The 17655-nt window shown below is 40.2% G+C and overlaps 1 protein-coding gene across 19 annotated transcripts in view; it reads left to right on the top strand.

Moving 5' to 3' along the window:
* Window positions 1-17655, top strand: part of LOC136832100 (longitudinals lacking protein, isoforms H/M/V-like) — a 141257-nt gene that overhangs the window by 63793 nt on the left and 59809 nt on the right. The window contains exons 5-6 of one of the 19 annotated variants that reach the window (XR_010851051.1): window positions 2428-3076; window positions 3334-4119. The exons of 14 other annotated variants lie outside the window; for them this stretch is intronic. Coding sequence is in view for 4 of the 5 variants with exons in the window: in XM_067092752.1 (XP_066948853.1) it covers window positions 8292-9155 (864 nt within the window). In the remaining variant the exon portion in view is untranslated. Of the gene's footprint in view, window positions 1-2427; window positions 3077-3333; window positions 4120-8291; window positions 11757-14380; window positions 15315-16338; window positions 17144-17655 lie in introns of those variants that run through there. 4 more of the 19 variants (XM_067092753.1, XM_067092776.1, XM_067092752.1 and 1 more) reach the window with 4 other exon arrangements.

Here is a 17655-nt window from a genome sequence, read left to right on the forward strand (position 1 = left end):
AGACATGACTGTCAGGTGTGTGTACTGAAATACAGTACCAGTTATTATAAAAAGATAAAAGATTGAGGAAGTTTCGAAACTTCAGGTCAAACTTCTTGTTGTTGAATCTTGTGAAAAGTTTTTTGGTTCGTTTGCCTCAGAACTCGTGTCAAACTGTGTGAACGTTTTGTTAAATTGTTCCATTTGAACCTTTTGTCGGGTTTTGTGAAAGGTTTGTTGATATCTTCAACTCGAACCTGGTGAGTCATTAAAATTTATTATCAAATCTTATGCAACTTTCGATGATTCGTTCAACTCAAACTTCATGTCGAATTACAAGCGATATATTGTCGAGTCTTATGTAAGTTTTGTGATCCTTCAACTCGAACCTCTTGTTAAATCCAGTGTTTAATCTTAAGAATGTATTGTTTAATCCTATGAATCCTATGCAAGTTTTGTTGATTCTTTCAACTCAAACCTCTTGGTAAAGCAATGTTAAATCTTGTGAAAGCTTTTTCAAATTGCATGTAAGGTTTCTGAACCTTCAACTCAAACCATTTGTTAAGTGTATTCAGATTATTGTCAGATCTTATGTAAGTTAATTTTTGATTAGTTTAAATCTATCTTCTTCTTGAATCCTGTGTCAGATCTTACAAGGGCGTTGTTGAGTCCTTCAGGTCGTACGTCTTACCTTGTGTTGAATCCTATGCAAGTTTTTTTGTCCTTCAGCTCAAACCCATTGTTGCAACACAAGCAATATTTTGTTCAATCTTAATGTAAGTTTTGTTGGTTTATTCAACTCGAACCTCTTGTTGAATCATTTGTCAAGTCGTGAAAGTTTTGTGAGTCCTTCAGCTCGAACCTCATACTACTTGTCGAATCTCATGTAGGTCTTTTGATGCTTCCACCCAAGCTTCCTGTTGAATCACCTACAATTGTTGATTCTTAATGTAAATTGTTGATTCCTTCAACTCAAACCTCTAACCTCCTGTTGAATCCTATACAAATTTTGTGATCTTTCAACTCAAATCTCTAACCTCTTGTTTAATCCTATACAAATTTTGTGATCTTTCAACTCAAACGTCTAAGCTCTTGTTGAATCCTATACAAATGATTTTGTTGGATCCCATACAAATTTTGTGATCTCTCAACTCAAACCTCAAACCTCTTGTTGAATACTATACAAATTTTGTTATCTTTCAACTCAAATCTCTAACCTCTTGTTGAATCCTATACAAATTTTGTGATCTTTCAACTCAAACCTCTTGTCAGATCACGCTCGGTATATTGTCGAATCTTACTGTAAGTTCTTTTGATTCCTTCAGCTCAAACCTCTTGTTGAATCTTGTGTCAGATCTTACAAAAGTTTTGTTGAACCTTTCAACTTGAACCTCTGACCTCATGTCGACATAAGTTTTGTTTACCCTTGAACTCAAACATTTTGTTGAATAACAGGCAATTTACTGTTGAATCTTAATGTAAGTTTTATTGATTCCTTCAACTCAGACACCTTGTCGCAATTAATGTTGAATCTTAACCTTTGTAATCTTCAACTTGAACATCTTGTTGAATCACAGGCAATTTACTGTTGAATCTTATTGGAGGCTTTGTTGAATCCGTCAACTCAAACCTATAACCTCTTGTCGAATCCTATACGAATTTTGTGATCCTTCAACTCAAACCTCTTGCTGAATCACAAGCAATTTATTGGTGAATCTTTACGTAAGCGTTGTTGATTCCTTCCCCTCAAAAACCCTTTGTGTCGAATCCTAGGTAATTTTTGTAAATTCCGTAAACTCGAACCTCATACCTCGTGTTGAACCCTACGTAAGTTTTTTACCCTTCAACTCAAACATTTTGTTGAATCACAAGCAATTTATTGGTGAATTTTAATGTAAGTTCTTTTGATACCTCCAGCTCAAACCTCTAACCTCTTGTTGAATCCTATACAAATTTGGTGATCCTTCCACTCAAACATCTTGTCGAAACTCGAAATTTACTGTTGAATCTTACTGTAAGTTTTGTGAATTCCTTCAACTTAAACCTCATACCACTTGTTGAGTCTTAGGTCAGTTCTGTTGATTCCTTCAACTCAAACCTCTTGTCGCACCACAAGCAATATGTAGTCGAATCTTCCTGTAAGCTCTGTTGATTCCTTCCCCTCAAAAAAAAAAAAAAAAAAAACACCCTTGTGTTGAATCCTGTGCCAGATCTTACAAAAGTTTTGTTGAACCTTTCAACTCGAACCTCTAACCTCTTGTTGAATCCTGTACAAATTTTGTGATCTTTCAACTCAGACATCTTGCCGAATCACGAGCAATATATTGTCGAATCTTACTGTAAGCTCTTTTGATTCCTTCCCCTCCAAAAAACCCCCTTGTGTCGAATCTTTCGAGAGATGGTTTCCAAGAGGAGTGTGACTAAGGGAGGCGCGTTTCTCTCTTCTAGGCTGTGAGGAGGAGGAGTCCAAGAGAGCAGCTGTCTTGCGGGCTGTGCGGACGGGCCTGCGGATCGTACATAGACCTAACTCGGCACATCCGAACCCACACGGGCGAGAAGCCCTTCCAGTGCCCATACTGCCCGTACAGGGCGGCGCACAGCAGCAATGTCCGAAGGCATGTCCGAACACAGCACCACCACCAAGCCCAGCAGCAGCAGTGCTCGTCTTCGCAAGTCCTGTTGGCAGTGCCTGAGCCAAACCATCAGAGGCGACAGCAGCAGCAGCAGCAACAGCAACCTTTCTGATAGGTGCTGTTTTCCGCTCGCTGGTTTGCTGCGTCTCGGTTCTGGAAACAAGATACGTGCGCGTGCTCTAAGGTGCCTGAGTACTGGCTGGGTACGGGATCTGTGAATGTGCTCTAGAGCCCAGCTAGGGTCAGGATCTGTTAATGTGCTCTAAGTGCCAATTGGGTACAGGATTTGTGATTGAGCTTCAAGTTCCAGTTGGGTATAAGATCTGTGATTGAGCTTCAAGTTCCAGTTGGGTATAAGATCTGTGAATGAGCTCTTAAGTTCCAGTTGGGTACAAGATTTGTGATTGAGCTTCAAGTTCCAGTTGGGTATAAAATCTGTGAATGAGCTCTTAAGTTCTAGTTTGGTACAAGATTGAGTTATAAAAGATCTGTGAATGAGCTCTTAAGTTCCAGTTGGGCAGTTTTGAGTACAAGATTTGTGATTGAGCTTAAGTTCCAGTGCAGTTGGGTATAAGATCTGTTGAATGAGCTCTTAAGTTCCAGTTGGGTACAAGATTTGTGATTGAGCTTCAAGTTCTAGATATGGAGTGAGCTCAAGTTCCAATTAAGATTTGTGATTGAGCTCAAGTTCTAGTTGGGTAAAGTTCCAAGTTCCAATTAGGTACAAGATTTGTGATTGAGCTTCAAGTTCCAGTTGGGTATAAGATCTGTGAATGAGCTCTAGGGGCCAGCTTATTACAAGGTCTGTGGATGTGCACCAGGTGCCAGCTAAGTTCAAGATCTGTGAATGTGCTCTCAAGTTCCAATTGGGTACAAGATCTGTGAATGGGCTTTTAAGTTCCAGTTGGGTGTAAGATTGTGAATATGCTCTAAGTTCCACTTGGTACAAGATCTGTGAATAAACTTTTAAGTTCCCATTGGGTGCAAGATCTGTGAATGTGCTCTAAGTTCCAATTGGGTACAAGATCTGTGAATGTGCTCTAGGTGCCTTAGCACCAACTGGGCATAAGACCTGTGGATATGCTCGAAAGTTCCAATTGGGTACAAGATCTGTGAATGTGCTCTTAAGTTCCCGCTGGGTACAAGATCTTGCTTTGTGTATTGACCGGATCAGATAATCTTGTTGGTAGGGAGTGGTGTTTTATTCTGTATTTAATATTCTGGCTTTGGGCACTTTGCCAAGGCTTTGGACATACCCACTTTCCTAATCCTGAAATGCCCTGTAATCAGATCCCTCTAAACAGGTCTAAAAATTCCTGAGAACATCAGTAACAGTGTATTTATATCTTGATTAATTGGTTGTTCTGCATCAGTCGCCAGAACAGAAGTACTTTGAAATCCAAATCAGCGATATATGTTAAAAGTGTTTTCCAATAATCGTGTTAGGTTACGCAGATGTGTCAGTTTGTAAATGCCATGTTTACGTATTAAAACGATCCCTTGATAATTTGGTTGTTTATTGTAGACCACCTTCCTCAAGTCAGCTAGGAAAACCCCTGAATTGGGCAGCAGTTTCGAAGCCAGTGGTTGCTATGTGTCAGTTATATGTTACAGGTTAAATCTTTGGGTTCGTAATTCACTTTCCCAGACACCCAGACTTTAAAAGGAAAGGTAAGGCCGTGTGACGGGCAGTGCCTTCCTTGAACCACTTAAAAGGAGGACCTTGTTTTGATGGGCTCAAGCTTAAAAATCAGTTTACAGATCAGTACACTACTGATCTTTTGCGCTCTGGTATTGGGTTCATGATTTTGATGATGCGATACTGATAGTTGTGGTGGGTTCATCCCTCATTATTATTAATATTATTATTATTATTATTATTATTATTATTATTATTATTATTAAAAATTACTCATAGTATCGTGAGTCCTGAAGTGGAGAAACAAATCCAGTTATTTATGGGTACGTATATTTAAAAATAAATGTCTACAGAGAGCCTTTGGGAATGTGTTCAATTCCCCTTTTCAATCAGATTGAAAAGGGGAATCGAACAGATTCCCGAAAGCTCTCTGTACAGATCTATCTTTACATATATGTACCTTGACATAACTGTGGATTTGTTTCTCCATTATTATTATTATTATTATTATTATTATTATTATTATTATTATTGTTATTATTATTATTATTATTATTATTATTATTATTATTATTATTATTATTATTATTCATAAGATGAACCCTCACATGGAACAAGCCCACCACAAGGGTCACTGACTTGAGATTCAAGCTTCCAAAGAATGTGGTGCTCATTTGAAAATGTAATAGAAGGTGATAGGAAGTACAGAAAGAAGAGATCAGTTATTAGAAGAGGAAAAACGTTAATAAATAGTTAAGAATATAAATAAAATTGGTAAAATACAAGAATTGCCTTAGGTTAGTAAGCTTCCGAAGAATATAGTGCTCTTCTGAAATAAGTAACAGAGGGTAATTAGGCAGTATATACAGAAAGACGAGATCAGTCAGCAGGAAAGAAAAAGTAAATTAATAAATAAATAGATGATAAATGATTAAAATACAAGAATTACTGTAGGGTAGTAATGCACTGCGTTTCCGCTTGAACTTTCGAGGTTCCAGTTGCGTAACATCCTCAGGGAGGCTGTTCCACAGCCCGACTGTGTGAAGAAGAAAGGACCTCTGGAACTGAGAACTTCGACAGCGAGGCACATTTACTGCATTTTGGGGCTGCTGTCCCCTAGGTTGGCCAAATAGTAAATTTCGGATTGTTGTCCCTGTTTGTGCTCCTTCGCCTGAAGATCAGATGGTTCCTGTAATGGAACAATGCTGTCTGAAATAACTTGAGATTAGTCAGTGACCAAGGTCACTCGGAACTTGAAGAGGAATCAGATTTAAAGCCCTGGTTGTTTGCAGTTTTCGTCTTAAGAGTCTTCCTTAAATTACTATAAACTTCTACTATTTGTTTCACTAGTATATACTTTTGATTTTGAAAAAATAAACGAACAAATTAGTCAGTAGCTAAACTGTTGAGTAAATTATAAAATACAAGGAGAATTGCTTTAGGGTAGAAAGCTAACCTACTGCAGTTGGAACCTCAAAAGTTCAGGCGAAGATGCAATGCATTACTACCCTAAAGCAATTCTCCTTGTATTTTATAATTTACCTAACAGTTTAGCTGTTGATTAATTTGTTAATTTATTTTTTCTTTTCTAATAATTGATCTCTCTTTTTCTGTATTTCCTGTTACCTTTGTATTTTTTTTTTTTTTTTCAAATAAACACCATATTCTTTGGGGAGCTTGAATTTCAAGTAAGTGTCCCCTTTGGTGGCTTGTTCCATATGAATGGGGTTCATCTTGTGAATAATAATAATAATAATAATAATAATAATAATAATAATAATAATAATAATAATAATAATAATAATAATAATAATAATAATCATAATCATCATCATCATCATCATCATCATGTTTGGAAGCTTGAATTTCAAGTCAGTCGCCTCTGTGGTGGGCTTGTCCTATATGAATAGGGTTCATCTTCTGAATAATAATAATATATAAAAATAATAATGATAGGGGTTAATAATAATAATAATAATATCGCAGTACCATGGGACACCAGAGTAGATGAGAAAGAAAGAGAAAAAATTGATAAGTATCAAGACCTGAAAATAGAAGTAAGAAGGATATGGGATATGCCAGTGGAAATTGTACCCATAATCATAGGAACACTAGGCACGATCCCAAGATCCATGAAAAGGAATCTGGAAAAACTAGATGCCCAAGTAGCCCCAGGACTCATGCAGAAGAGCGTGCTATTAGAAACAGCGCCCATAGTGAGAAAAGTGATGGACTCCTAAGGAGGCAGGATGCAACCCGGAACCCCACACTATAAATACCACCCAGTCGATGAGGATGACTTTGAAAAAAAATAATAATGATAATCTTGGAAGCTTGAGTTTAAAGTCGGTGGCCCCTATGGGCTTGTTCCGTATGAATGGGATACATGTTCTGAATAATAATAGTAATAATAATAATAATAATAGTTATTATTATGCTAATGGTCTTTAAACTTGACAACCTCGCCAAAAAAAGATATGACTCTTGTGTGTTGATCTTATTACCCCTTTTGTGAAGATTTTGACCCTCTTAGAGTTTTTTAGCAACTTTGTACCATAATTCTCCCTAGTTTGACGAACTTGCGTAAGCCATTTTCCCCCCATTCTGAGAAAATGGGCTCCAAAGATTTGGAAAATATTCAGAGCTTATCGTTAGCTCATCTTCTGAGGACATTTGACTTGAAAATGTGACAGCACAGACGGCTGAAGTTTTGATATGTTACAGAGTATCAAAAACTGAGCCCCGTGAGAGGGTTGGGGGGGGGTAGTGCTTTCAGTGCACCTCGCGAGGTGTACTGTAGGTCTTACTTAAGGGTATTTGCAGCGTCCGTTCGGCGTCTAGCTGCAACCCCTTTCTTTCCTTTTACTGTATCTCCCTCTCATATTCTTTCCTCCATCTTACTTTCTACCCTCTCCTAACAATTGACTCATAGTGTAACTGTGAGGTTTTCCTCCTGTTACACCTTTCAAACCTTTTTACTATCTGTCAATTTCCCTTTCAGCGCTGAATGACCTCGTAGGTCCCAGCGCTTGGCCTTTGGCATAAATTCTATGTTCTAGTCTATTCTATAAACTTGGTACAAACCAGTATTTTCATTAATAGAACACTTACCATGTAATACAGCAAAATCAATATATTGTCTCACGTAAATTAAATAGCATGAGAATTAAGCTTACGAGAAAAACATTGTACATTTATGAAAGAATGGAAAGGGAAGTTTTCCTACTTTAACCACATAATTTTAATGATATGTTTGTGATAATTTAATGTTGGATGTTGTTAACACTTGGTTGAAAGCTGTAGGTCAAGCTAATATATATATAAGAAAAAAACATTGTTATTAGGTTACTGAAGTGATGTATGTGAGAAAGAATGAATATTGCGCTGGAAAATATGAATTATTGTAGTTTGTATATATATAATGTATATATATAATAAATACATTTATATACATACCGTATATATGTGTATATACACACACACACACACACACACACGTAACCTCTTTTATTGTATGCATGTCTGCCCATAGGATTATTATTGAACATGAACTAACGTTAATTTATAAACAATCCAAAGACGCCATTTGTTTTATAAGCAAGCTTCCATACAGTGGAAAACCAGTGTTCTTATAGATTTAATTTTCAGATAAAAGTGAACAAAACAACGGCAGATAAATTTGGCGTTATGAAAAAGCCGTAGAAGCTGTTTACTGAGAGAATTATGTTTGCTGGTAATAATTAGCTTGTCGCTATTTGTTTGTTTGTTTGTTTGTTTGTTTGTTTGAGAGAGAGAGAGAGAGAGAGAGAGAGAGAGAGAGAGAGAGAGAGAGAGAGAGAGCTTACACTGCATCATTTATATCAATTGGATTTAGAAATAATTATGTAATTTGCACATTTATTGAGACTTTTCTCAACCAGTTTTTTCCTTGGTGATGGGTTGAATTAAACAAAAATCTGATGTCCAGTAGATTAAAAAAAAAAAAAAAAAGGCACTTTGGAAGGGCTGACTGACAGGCGGCATTATGTCTGTTGTTGCAGTGTGTCGGAGGAACTGCTGGAAAGCCGTTGGTTGTAGCCGCCGCTGCCTTGGTGGAATTGGATTCGGGGACTTCCCGCCAGAGTTGTAATGCCCCTCTTCAGGCCCGTCGTCTGTGGTCAACATCCTCCACTTCCTCCAGAGACGTTGCATCGGCAGGAGGAGGAGGAGGAGGTCCTGGACTCTCAACAGCTGCCGCTGCCCTCGGCTGGACCGTGGGCCTCGGGAGGAACCCCAGCGGCGCCGCCCCTAGCATCGACAAACACTACCCATGTCACTTGTGCCATTACACCTGTCGGTCTCGCGTCGACCTGGACAAGCACATACGAACGCACACGGGCGAGAAGCCCTTCCGCTGCCAATTTTGCTCCTACATGTCGGGGGACAAGAGCAACCTGCGAAGGCACATGGTGGGCGTTCACAAGCTGAAGCCCGCCGACGTCCTCGTCAAGTCCCCCGTGAAACCCTTCCCCAACATGGCCTTCCCTGCTGTTGCGACGACCAAGCGCCCTCCGCCCCCTTTACTGCTGCCTTCCCTGCTGGCGAAAGGCACGACAGCCTCCAAGGAGCCGCCCCCCACCCCGACGAAGCATTTGGGCAAGGCGCCCTTCGTCCAGGAGGCGTCGTCGGCTGTCGGGGAGGAAGCTCCCCGCGGAGGAGCTTCCTCAAGGTCAAGTCCCAGCTCTCAGGATGTCTGTAAAGAGGAAGAGGAAGATGGCCGCTCGATTCCTCCTCATAGAACCTCCAGTCTTATGACGCCCACGCGGACGACGGGTGCCCCTCGCTCGAGCTCCAAGTTGTCGCACTCTCAGCAGCACCAGTCTGCGGGAGGAGGGAGAGGCCCTTCCCACAGCCAGCGGCAGTAGCAGAAGCCTTTCAAAGAACTCTGTGACGTTTAAAATACTGGTCGCGTTGTTCACCCGGAAGATGTTTTATTATGACTTTTCAAGTTTGAATCAGGAAAGAGCGGTTGTTATTGTTTGAGATGACATAGTTACCAATGAGAGGATTATATCGTTTGTGTAATATATGGTTAGCTTTTCTTTTCTGAAATTATTATTATCATCATTATTATTATGATTTTGTTTGTTTGTTTGTTTGTGATGGATCCGATGTTGTTATGGACGTGGTGCTTTATTTAGATCATTGCTGGTTTTGGTGTGTCCGTGTTACTGTGAGTCATCTAAAGTAGAAGACACAAAAAAAAAACATAAGAGAGAGAGAGAGGAAAAAAAACGAACAGGATTTTGAAGTCAGTCTCGTGTGTGCTGATATGATGGTTATGTTCATTGCAGCCGCGCTGTGTCGCTCTCGCCCACGGCCAAGGAAGAGGCATGTCCGCGTCCGCCGGGGTTGCTGCTGGTTACATGACGTCGCGGCCGAGGAGGACCAGCAGGAGATTTCCTTCTTCGGAGGCCTTGGTGGGGGGCACTCCTCCCAGACCGCCCGCAGGTTGTTCTTCGGGTCGGAATCCGTTAACATCCGACCCTTCTTCGGGAGGTCGGAATCCTTTAATAGCTGACCCTTTATCAGGAGGAAGGGTTGTCAGAGGTAGGGGCGCCCCCAGAGGGCAGCTCCAGGACGGCGTCAAGCCCTTCGTCTGCCAATGGTGCCCTTACAGGGCCGTGAGAAGAGGCGACATGAAGAAGCACCTTCGGGTGCACACGGGAGAGAAGCCCTACGGTTGTCCTCTCTGTTCCTTCAGGTCGGCTGATTCCAGCGCCCTCCACCGCCACGTCAGGGCCAGACACCCTTCCTACAACCCTCACTCGCAGAGGTACGAGTTTCTGCTGTGATGGGAAGTCCCAAAGGGCGCGAAGTTGAAGGAATGAAATCGAGAGAAGAAGCAGCAGCAGCACAAGAAGAAGAAGAAGAACGTTGATGGTTTGGCAAAGAACAAAAGGAAAAGATGTTTTGTTTGCGAAGAAATTGAGTGTCCTGATTAAATTGTCGTTTAGTAAAAGTCAGCAATTATGTAAATAAATAAATAAATTGTATTCTTTATAAAAGATAGAAGCTAAGACTTTCGAACACCTAAACGGTGTTCTCCCTCAATGTTTATGTTAAAAAGCCTTTACATTACGTGAAAAGGCTTTACGCTATGTTAAAAGACCTTTATGTCACGTGAAAAGGCCTCTACGTTACGTGAAAAGTCCTCTTACGTTAGGTTAAAGGGCCTTTATGTTATGTTAAAAGGCCTCTATGTTACAATAAAAGGCTATTATGTTATGTTAAAAGGCTTGTACGTTACGTTGAAAGTACTCTACATACGTTAAATGGCCTTGGCATCACGTTGTTTACGTTAAAGGCATCTACGTTACGTTAAAAGGCATTTTGCGTTACGTTGAAAGGCTTTTATGTTACATTTAAAGGCTTTAGCTTTATGTTGAAAGGCTTTTTAGGTAACATTAAAAGGCCTTTACGGTACCTTAAAAGTCTTGTACGTTATGTTAAAAAGTTTTTACATTAAATTACATTTAAAGACTTTTATGTTATAAAGGCTTTTACGTTACGTTAAAAGGCATCTAAGTTATGCTGAAAAGGTTGTATGTTATGTTAAAAAGGACTTTACGTTATGTTTAAAAGCTTTTACGTTACGTTAAATGGTTTTTACGTTATGTTAGAAGGCTTTTAAGTTACAGTAAGAGGCCTTTACCTTACATTAAAAGGCCTCCGTTATGTTAAAAGTCCCCTGTGTTACATTAAAAGGCCTCTACATTACGTTGAAAGTCCTGTGTTACGTTAAAAGGCCTTTTAACGTAAACAGTGAAGAGGAACACAGTTCACTTTTGCAAGTCTTAATTTTTATCTGTTATAAATACAATTTATTTATATAATTAAAAGTTTTTAATATGCAACAGTTTAATTGATTGTTCTGGTGATTTCATGACCTTGTCCATCGTCAGCTACACATTACTTTGAGTTGTTCATTGAACAAGTTTCGAATGTTTATCTGTGAATGTTATTTGAAATATTTACATTTTATTTCCTGTGGAACAGGTGCTTAGAAGTACTGATGATTGTTAAAGCTTATGTTATGACTGAATGAAGTGATTACGAGCTGTTGTTATTACTATTTTAATGTTCTCCAAGTGGGAGGTCCTATGTTGTTTTATCAGTGAGAAGAGAAGTGATTCCATCTGATTCCAGAGTGATTCCATCTTATTCCAGGAGATTATGAATGACGTAATTCTTGGACTGGCTTGTATATTTTTGATTCATAATGGGTACTTAAATAATACTTTAGATTTTTCGTTTGTGACTGAAGATTATTTATATATATGTTGTGTTCTTATTGAAAACAGCTTTCTAATTATATCTTTAACAACTCGAGGTTGAGTACTGGATGGAAACCAAGATGTGAGAAATATTATCAGAGGATTTTCTAAAAATTAAATTTTCTTACACGAATGGAAGACTGCCTTGGTTTCTGTAAAATTTGAAGAAAATAAAGTTGATCCCTTTTCCCACGTCTTTTAAATTCATAAATTTCTGTATATTTTTCAAAAATAAAGTTGACCCTTTCCCCTCCACAAAAAAAAAAAAAGATTCATGAGCACATAATTGTTTTTTTTTTTCACAGATAATTAAAATTAGAATATCGGAAGCGTTTGTTTTCATCTATCATGATCTGTTACAAAACCATATACATTTAATCACTGAAGTTTTTAATGCAGGTGAAAAAAATATTTTGTCATAACTCTCTCTCTCTCTCTCTCTCTCTCTCTCTCTCTCTCTCTCTCTCTCTCTCTCTCTCTTTGAGCATATAAAACGAATTTAAGCTATGAAAGCTAATGGAAAGAATAAGGAAAAGAACGTGACTGAAAATAGTTGGAAAAAATAAGAAAAAGAAAGTGGCTGAAAATAGTTCATTTTAGTGTGATGCATATTACGTCGGCTGTCGGCAAGAGATGTTGGTCAAAGAAAGTATCAGCAAAGACATCTGTAAACTTTATGACGCCTTTTGTACAGTTGTTTTATTTTCTCAGTTGAGAAGGTAGGTTTTTTTTCTCTGGTGGGAAGATAGACATTAATATTTTCTCTGGTGGGAAGATAAACATTAATATTTTCTCTGGTTGGAAGATAGACATTAATATTTTCTCAGGTGGGAAGATAAACATTAATATTTTCTCTGGTGGGAAGATAGACATTAATATTTTCTTTGGTGGGAAGATAAACATTAATATTTTCTCTGGTGGGAAGGTAGACATTAATATTTTCTCTGGTGGGAAGATAAACATTAATATTTTCTCTGGTGGGAAGGTAGACATTAATATTTTCTCTGGTGGGAAGATAAACAGTAATATTTTCTCAGGTGGGAAGGTAGACATTAATATTTTCTCTGGTGGGAAGATAAACATTAATATTTTCACTGGCGGGAAGATAGACATTAATATTTTTTCTGGTGGGAAGGTAGACATTAGTATTTTCTCTGGTGGGAAGATAAACATTAATATTTTCTCTGGTGGGAAGGTAAACACTAATATTTTCTCTGGTGGGAAGGTAGACATTAATATTTTCTCTGGTGGGAAGATAAACATTAATATTTTCTCTGGTGGGAAGGTAGACATTAATATTTTCTCTGGTGGGAAGATAGACATTAATATTTTCTCTGGTGGGAAGATAGACATTAATATTTTTTCTGGTGGGAAGGTAGACATTAATATTTTCTCTGGTGGGAAGATAAACATTAATATTTTCTCTGGTGGGAAGATAGACATTAATATTTTCTCTGGTGGGAAGATAGACATTAATATTTTCTCTGGTGGGAAGAAAGACATTAATATTTACTCTGGTGGGAAGATAAACATTAATATTTTTTCTGGTGGGAAGATAGACATTAATATTTTCTCTGGTGGGAAGATAAACATTAATATTTTCTCTGGTGGGAAGATAGACATTAATATTTTCTCTGGTGGGAAGATAGACATTAATATTTTTTCTGGTGGGAAAGTAGGCATGTATATTTTCTCAGAAGGGAAGATAGGAATTTGTTTTTATTCTGGTGGGAAGATAGACTAATATTTTCTCTGGTGGGAAGATAAACATTTATATATTAAAAGGGGGGAAGACAGTAGTTTTTGTATAAGTTTATCACGAAGGTTGGAATTTTGATATTGTTCTTATAGGAAGAGAGAATTGTGTTTTATTATCTTGGTGCCATACCAGTAATAGGAAGAGTTTCCTTTCATATTCTGTGGCTGAAAATGGGAAAATACCACATTTTATCCTTTGAAGACAAATTGGAAAAGATTTGATTCTTGATCAGTGTGAGGGAAACTATATTTTATCCACCGAGGACAAATGGGAAATGAAAATTTTGATAATTTCATCCTTTGAAGACACTGGAAATGATAATTTTAATGATTTTATCCTTTGAAGACACACTGGAAATGATTTTAGTAATTTTGTCATTTGAAGACACATTGGAAATGATAACACTAATAATTTTATCCTTTGAAGACTCATTGGAAATGATAATAATATTCATATTATCCTTTGAAGACACGTTGGAAATGATAATATTAATAATTTTATCTGTTGAAGACACTTTGGAAATATTAATAAATTTATCCTTTGAGGACACATTGGAAATGATAATAATAATTATTTTATCCTTTAAAGAGACATTTGAAATAATTTTGATTATATATCCTTTGAAAAAACGTTGGACACGATAATTTTAAATAATTTTATCCTTTGAAGGTAAATTGGAGATAATTTGGTCAGTGTGAGGGAAAATACATTTTATCCTTTGAGAACAAATTGAAAATGGTTTTGATTGTAGATCAGTGTGAGATGGGGAACTGTATTTTTTTTTGGGGGGGGGCGGGCGGTGGGGGGCGGGGTTGTCCCTCTGTCAATGTTCCGAGATGGGGAAGCACTCTCCTGACGGAGGGAAAATGCTACATTTTATCCTTTGAAGGCAAATTGGAAATAATTTTGATAACTTCATCCTTTGAAGACAAACTCGGAATCATTTTGAATCTGTGATAGGGGAACTTTGGGTTGGTCCTTCTTCTGTCAATGTCCCGAGATGGGGAAGCACTCTCCTGATGGCGGTTTTTCTCTTTTCTCTCCCTGGTCACAGCTTCCGTACCCGGCCGGCGGCCACCCCCAAGGCACCACCACCACCAACGTCTGTCCGCTCTGCTGCCGAATTCTGAGCTCGGCCTCCAGCCTCGAGCGCCACCTCCGCTACCATCGAGGGGAACGCCGACACGCTTGCCCCGTCTGCCCCTACAGGGCGGTCGCCAAGGACAAACTCGTCCGCCACATGCATACCCACACGGGGCACCGCCCTCACCGATGTCCCAGCTGCCCGTTCGCAGCCATCCAGGCCACTGACCTGCGCAAACACATGCGCAGTAAGCACGCTTTTGACGGGCTGGCTAGCGGTGGCGGCGGTGGTGGGTTGCCTCCCTGATGCTGAGCTGGGGAGGAGAGGGCCGGCTCTCTCTCTCTCTCTCTCTCTCTCTCTCTCTCTCTCTCTCTCTCTCTCTCTCTCTCTCTCTCTCTCTCTCTTTGGGGTGGGGTGGGCGGGTGGATCCTCGAGTGACGGACGTGAATGGGAAAGGAGTGAGGAGGAAAGGAAAGGGAAATTGAGGTCCTGAAATAAACAGAATGATAGATAAAGGAAAATAAACATAGAGAGGGCCGATTCTCTCTCTCTCTCTCTCTCTCTCTCTCTCTCTCTCTCTCTCTCTCTCTCTTAGGGTTCCTCGAGAGATGGACGCCGAAGAGAAAGGAGTGATAAATAAATGAAAGGGAGCTGGAAGTGTTGAAATAAAGAGAGAGAATGATAGGTAAAGGGGAATAAACACAAGGAACGAAGAATAGCCAATAAGGAGGAAGGACATCTTTGAAAATCGAAATTTAAAAGGCCAAGTGGGTTCTGTGTTTTTGTTATTAATCGTTTCATCGCAAAAATAAAGGTACATTGAGGTATTTGCCTCCTTGATAAGTACGTAAGCATATATGTTTTCATTGCTGCCACATTAGTAAATATAGTCGTTTTTACTTTACTGGAATTTTTAATTTCCATTCCAAAGTAAACGTCCAGCTGAGAATTCATATGTGACCCTGCATAAACCGGTGATTATCTGTGATACCTTCGGAAGGTTTTTATGAATTTTAATCAGATTTCATTCAGTCGTTTTAACCACTGGGTGAGTGTATGAATGCCAGGCATCTGTACATCTCTAGATTTTAAAGAAATTGGGAACTACAGTTTATGTTGGGGACTATAATCCAGAAAGCCAGTCTAGATGTTAAAGAAATTGGGAACTACACTTAATGTTGGTGACTGTAATCCAAAAAGTCTGTCTAGATATTAATGAAGTGGGGAACTGCAGTTTGTGCTGGTGACTGTAATCCAAAAAGTCTGTCTAGATATTAAAGAAATGGGGAACTGCAGTTTATGCTGGGAGCCGTAAGCCAAAAAGTCAGTCTAGATTTTAAAGAAATGGGGAACTACAGTTTATGTTGATGACTGTCATCCAAAAAGTCTGTCTAGATATTAATGAAATGGGGAACTACAGTTTATGCTGGTTACTGTAATCCAAAAAATATGTCTAGATTTTGATGAAATGGGGAACTACAGTTTGTGCTGGTGACTGACAGCCCAAAAAGTCTCTAGATTTTAAAGGAATGGGGGACTACAGTTTATTATGTTGGTGACTAAGTAAAAAAAAAAGCCTGTCTAGATTTTAATGAATTGGGGAACAACAGATTGTGCTGGTGACTATAAGGGAAAAAGCCTGTCTAGATTTTAATGAAATGGGGAAACTACAGTTCGTGCTGGTGACTGTAATCCAAAAAAAGTCTGTAGGAGTTATAGGATGTTGTCCTTACCTGTAAATGATGTTTACTGAGACCTGTAATTGCCCCTCTCTCTCTCTCTCTGTCTCTTCTGACTAACCCCCCAAAAAGTAGTCTTCTTCTTTTCTTCTTCTTCTTCTTCCATGATCTTTCGGAGGGGGCGAGAATTTTCCCAGTTCGAGCCCTAGCAAAACTCACGACGGGTTTTTTTCTGTTTCCTCTTTGCAGTTGCAATGCCCTCCTGACCTGGCGCGGAGGGCGTGGGAGTCTCTCTCCGAGAGTCTTGCAGCCGCGCGGATTGCCGCAGCAGGGTCGTCAGCTGCTGCCTCTTCTGCCCTTTCCTCCTCCTCTTGCTCGTCCTCCTCCACCTCCAACATCACAGCTCCTTCCTCCTCCTCCTCCTCCTCCGCCAGGCACGTGGCGGCGGCGGCGGCGGCTGCTGCTGCTGCTGCTGCTGCTGCCTCCTCGTCGTCCATTAACTGCACACCCTCGTCAGCGCCTTCTTCGGCCTCTTCACACAGAGCGGGTGGTTCTTCTTCCCTCTTCTCCTCGTCCTCCTCCGGCGGGCTGGGTCCGACGGCCCTCTCATCGGACCGCCCTCACTGCTGTCCCCTGTGCCCTTACCGCGCCACCACGCGGGACAGCTTGGCCCGGCACATCCGCACACACACGGGGGAGAGGCCCTTCAAGTGCTCCTACTGCCCCTACAGGGCGATACAGAAGTCGGACGTCGACAAGCACATCAGACGTCGGCACAAGGACGCCCTACAGCAGCAGCAACAGCAACCGTGGGCAGGTATCGGCACCGTCCCTGGCCTCCCAGGGCTGCCCTTCTCCGCGTCGTCTGTCGTGGGACCTGCTTGGCATCTGTCGCAGCCGCTTTTGAATGCAGCAGCAGTAGGGGTAGCAGCAGGAGGCGTCGACGGAGGGCACGGCAGCGGTGTAGGCGGGAGCCTTGCTGCAATCATTACAGATTCCTCCACGTCCTTTGGGAGTCCACCTAATAACGATTAGTCTGAGGTCCTGCGATAATAAAGGCGATCGATCGATCGATCGAGAGAGAGAGAGAGAGAGAGAGAGAGAGAGAGAGAGAGAGAGAGAGCCCTTTGTTTGTTGTTTTTAGGGATGTCTGTGACGAGGTGTTTGTATAACCCTTTCTGCTGTATAAATCTTTTCATTCGTTTCATGGCCAGTTGAATGTACTGAAGTGGTATTCACTTTTATTGGAGTAGGTGTGGGGTTTGTCTCGCACGCAGTGGTCAATTAAAGGGGGAGGTAACCTTGGGACCTTAATTTGTGAGGAAGAAACGACCTTGAAATTGACCTTTTTTTCCACATTTTTTCTTGTATTTAGAAACTATTTTTGAGTCGTCTGAAACTCGTAAATCTCAAAAGCCTTTATTGGAGTAGATATGCATGTTGCCTTGTAGCCTTCTTCCCCTCCCTCTATCTCCCCCTTACTCTCCCTCTCCATCCTTCATTTCCCCCTCCCTCCCCTCCCCTCCCCTCCCCTCCCTCTTTGAAGAGCCGAAAGTCTGATCGCAG

Source organism: Macrobrachium rosenbergii, chromosome 49, assembly GCF_040412425.1.
Source record: "Macrobrachium rosenbergii isolate ZJJX-2024 chromosome 49, ASM4041242v1, whole genome shotgun sequence".
NCBI classification, from domain to species: Eukaryota; Metazoa; Arthropoda; class Malacostraca; order Decapoda; family Palaemonidae; genus Macrobrachium; species Macrobrachium rosenbergii.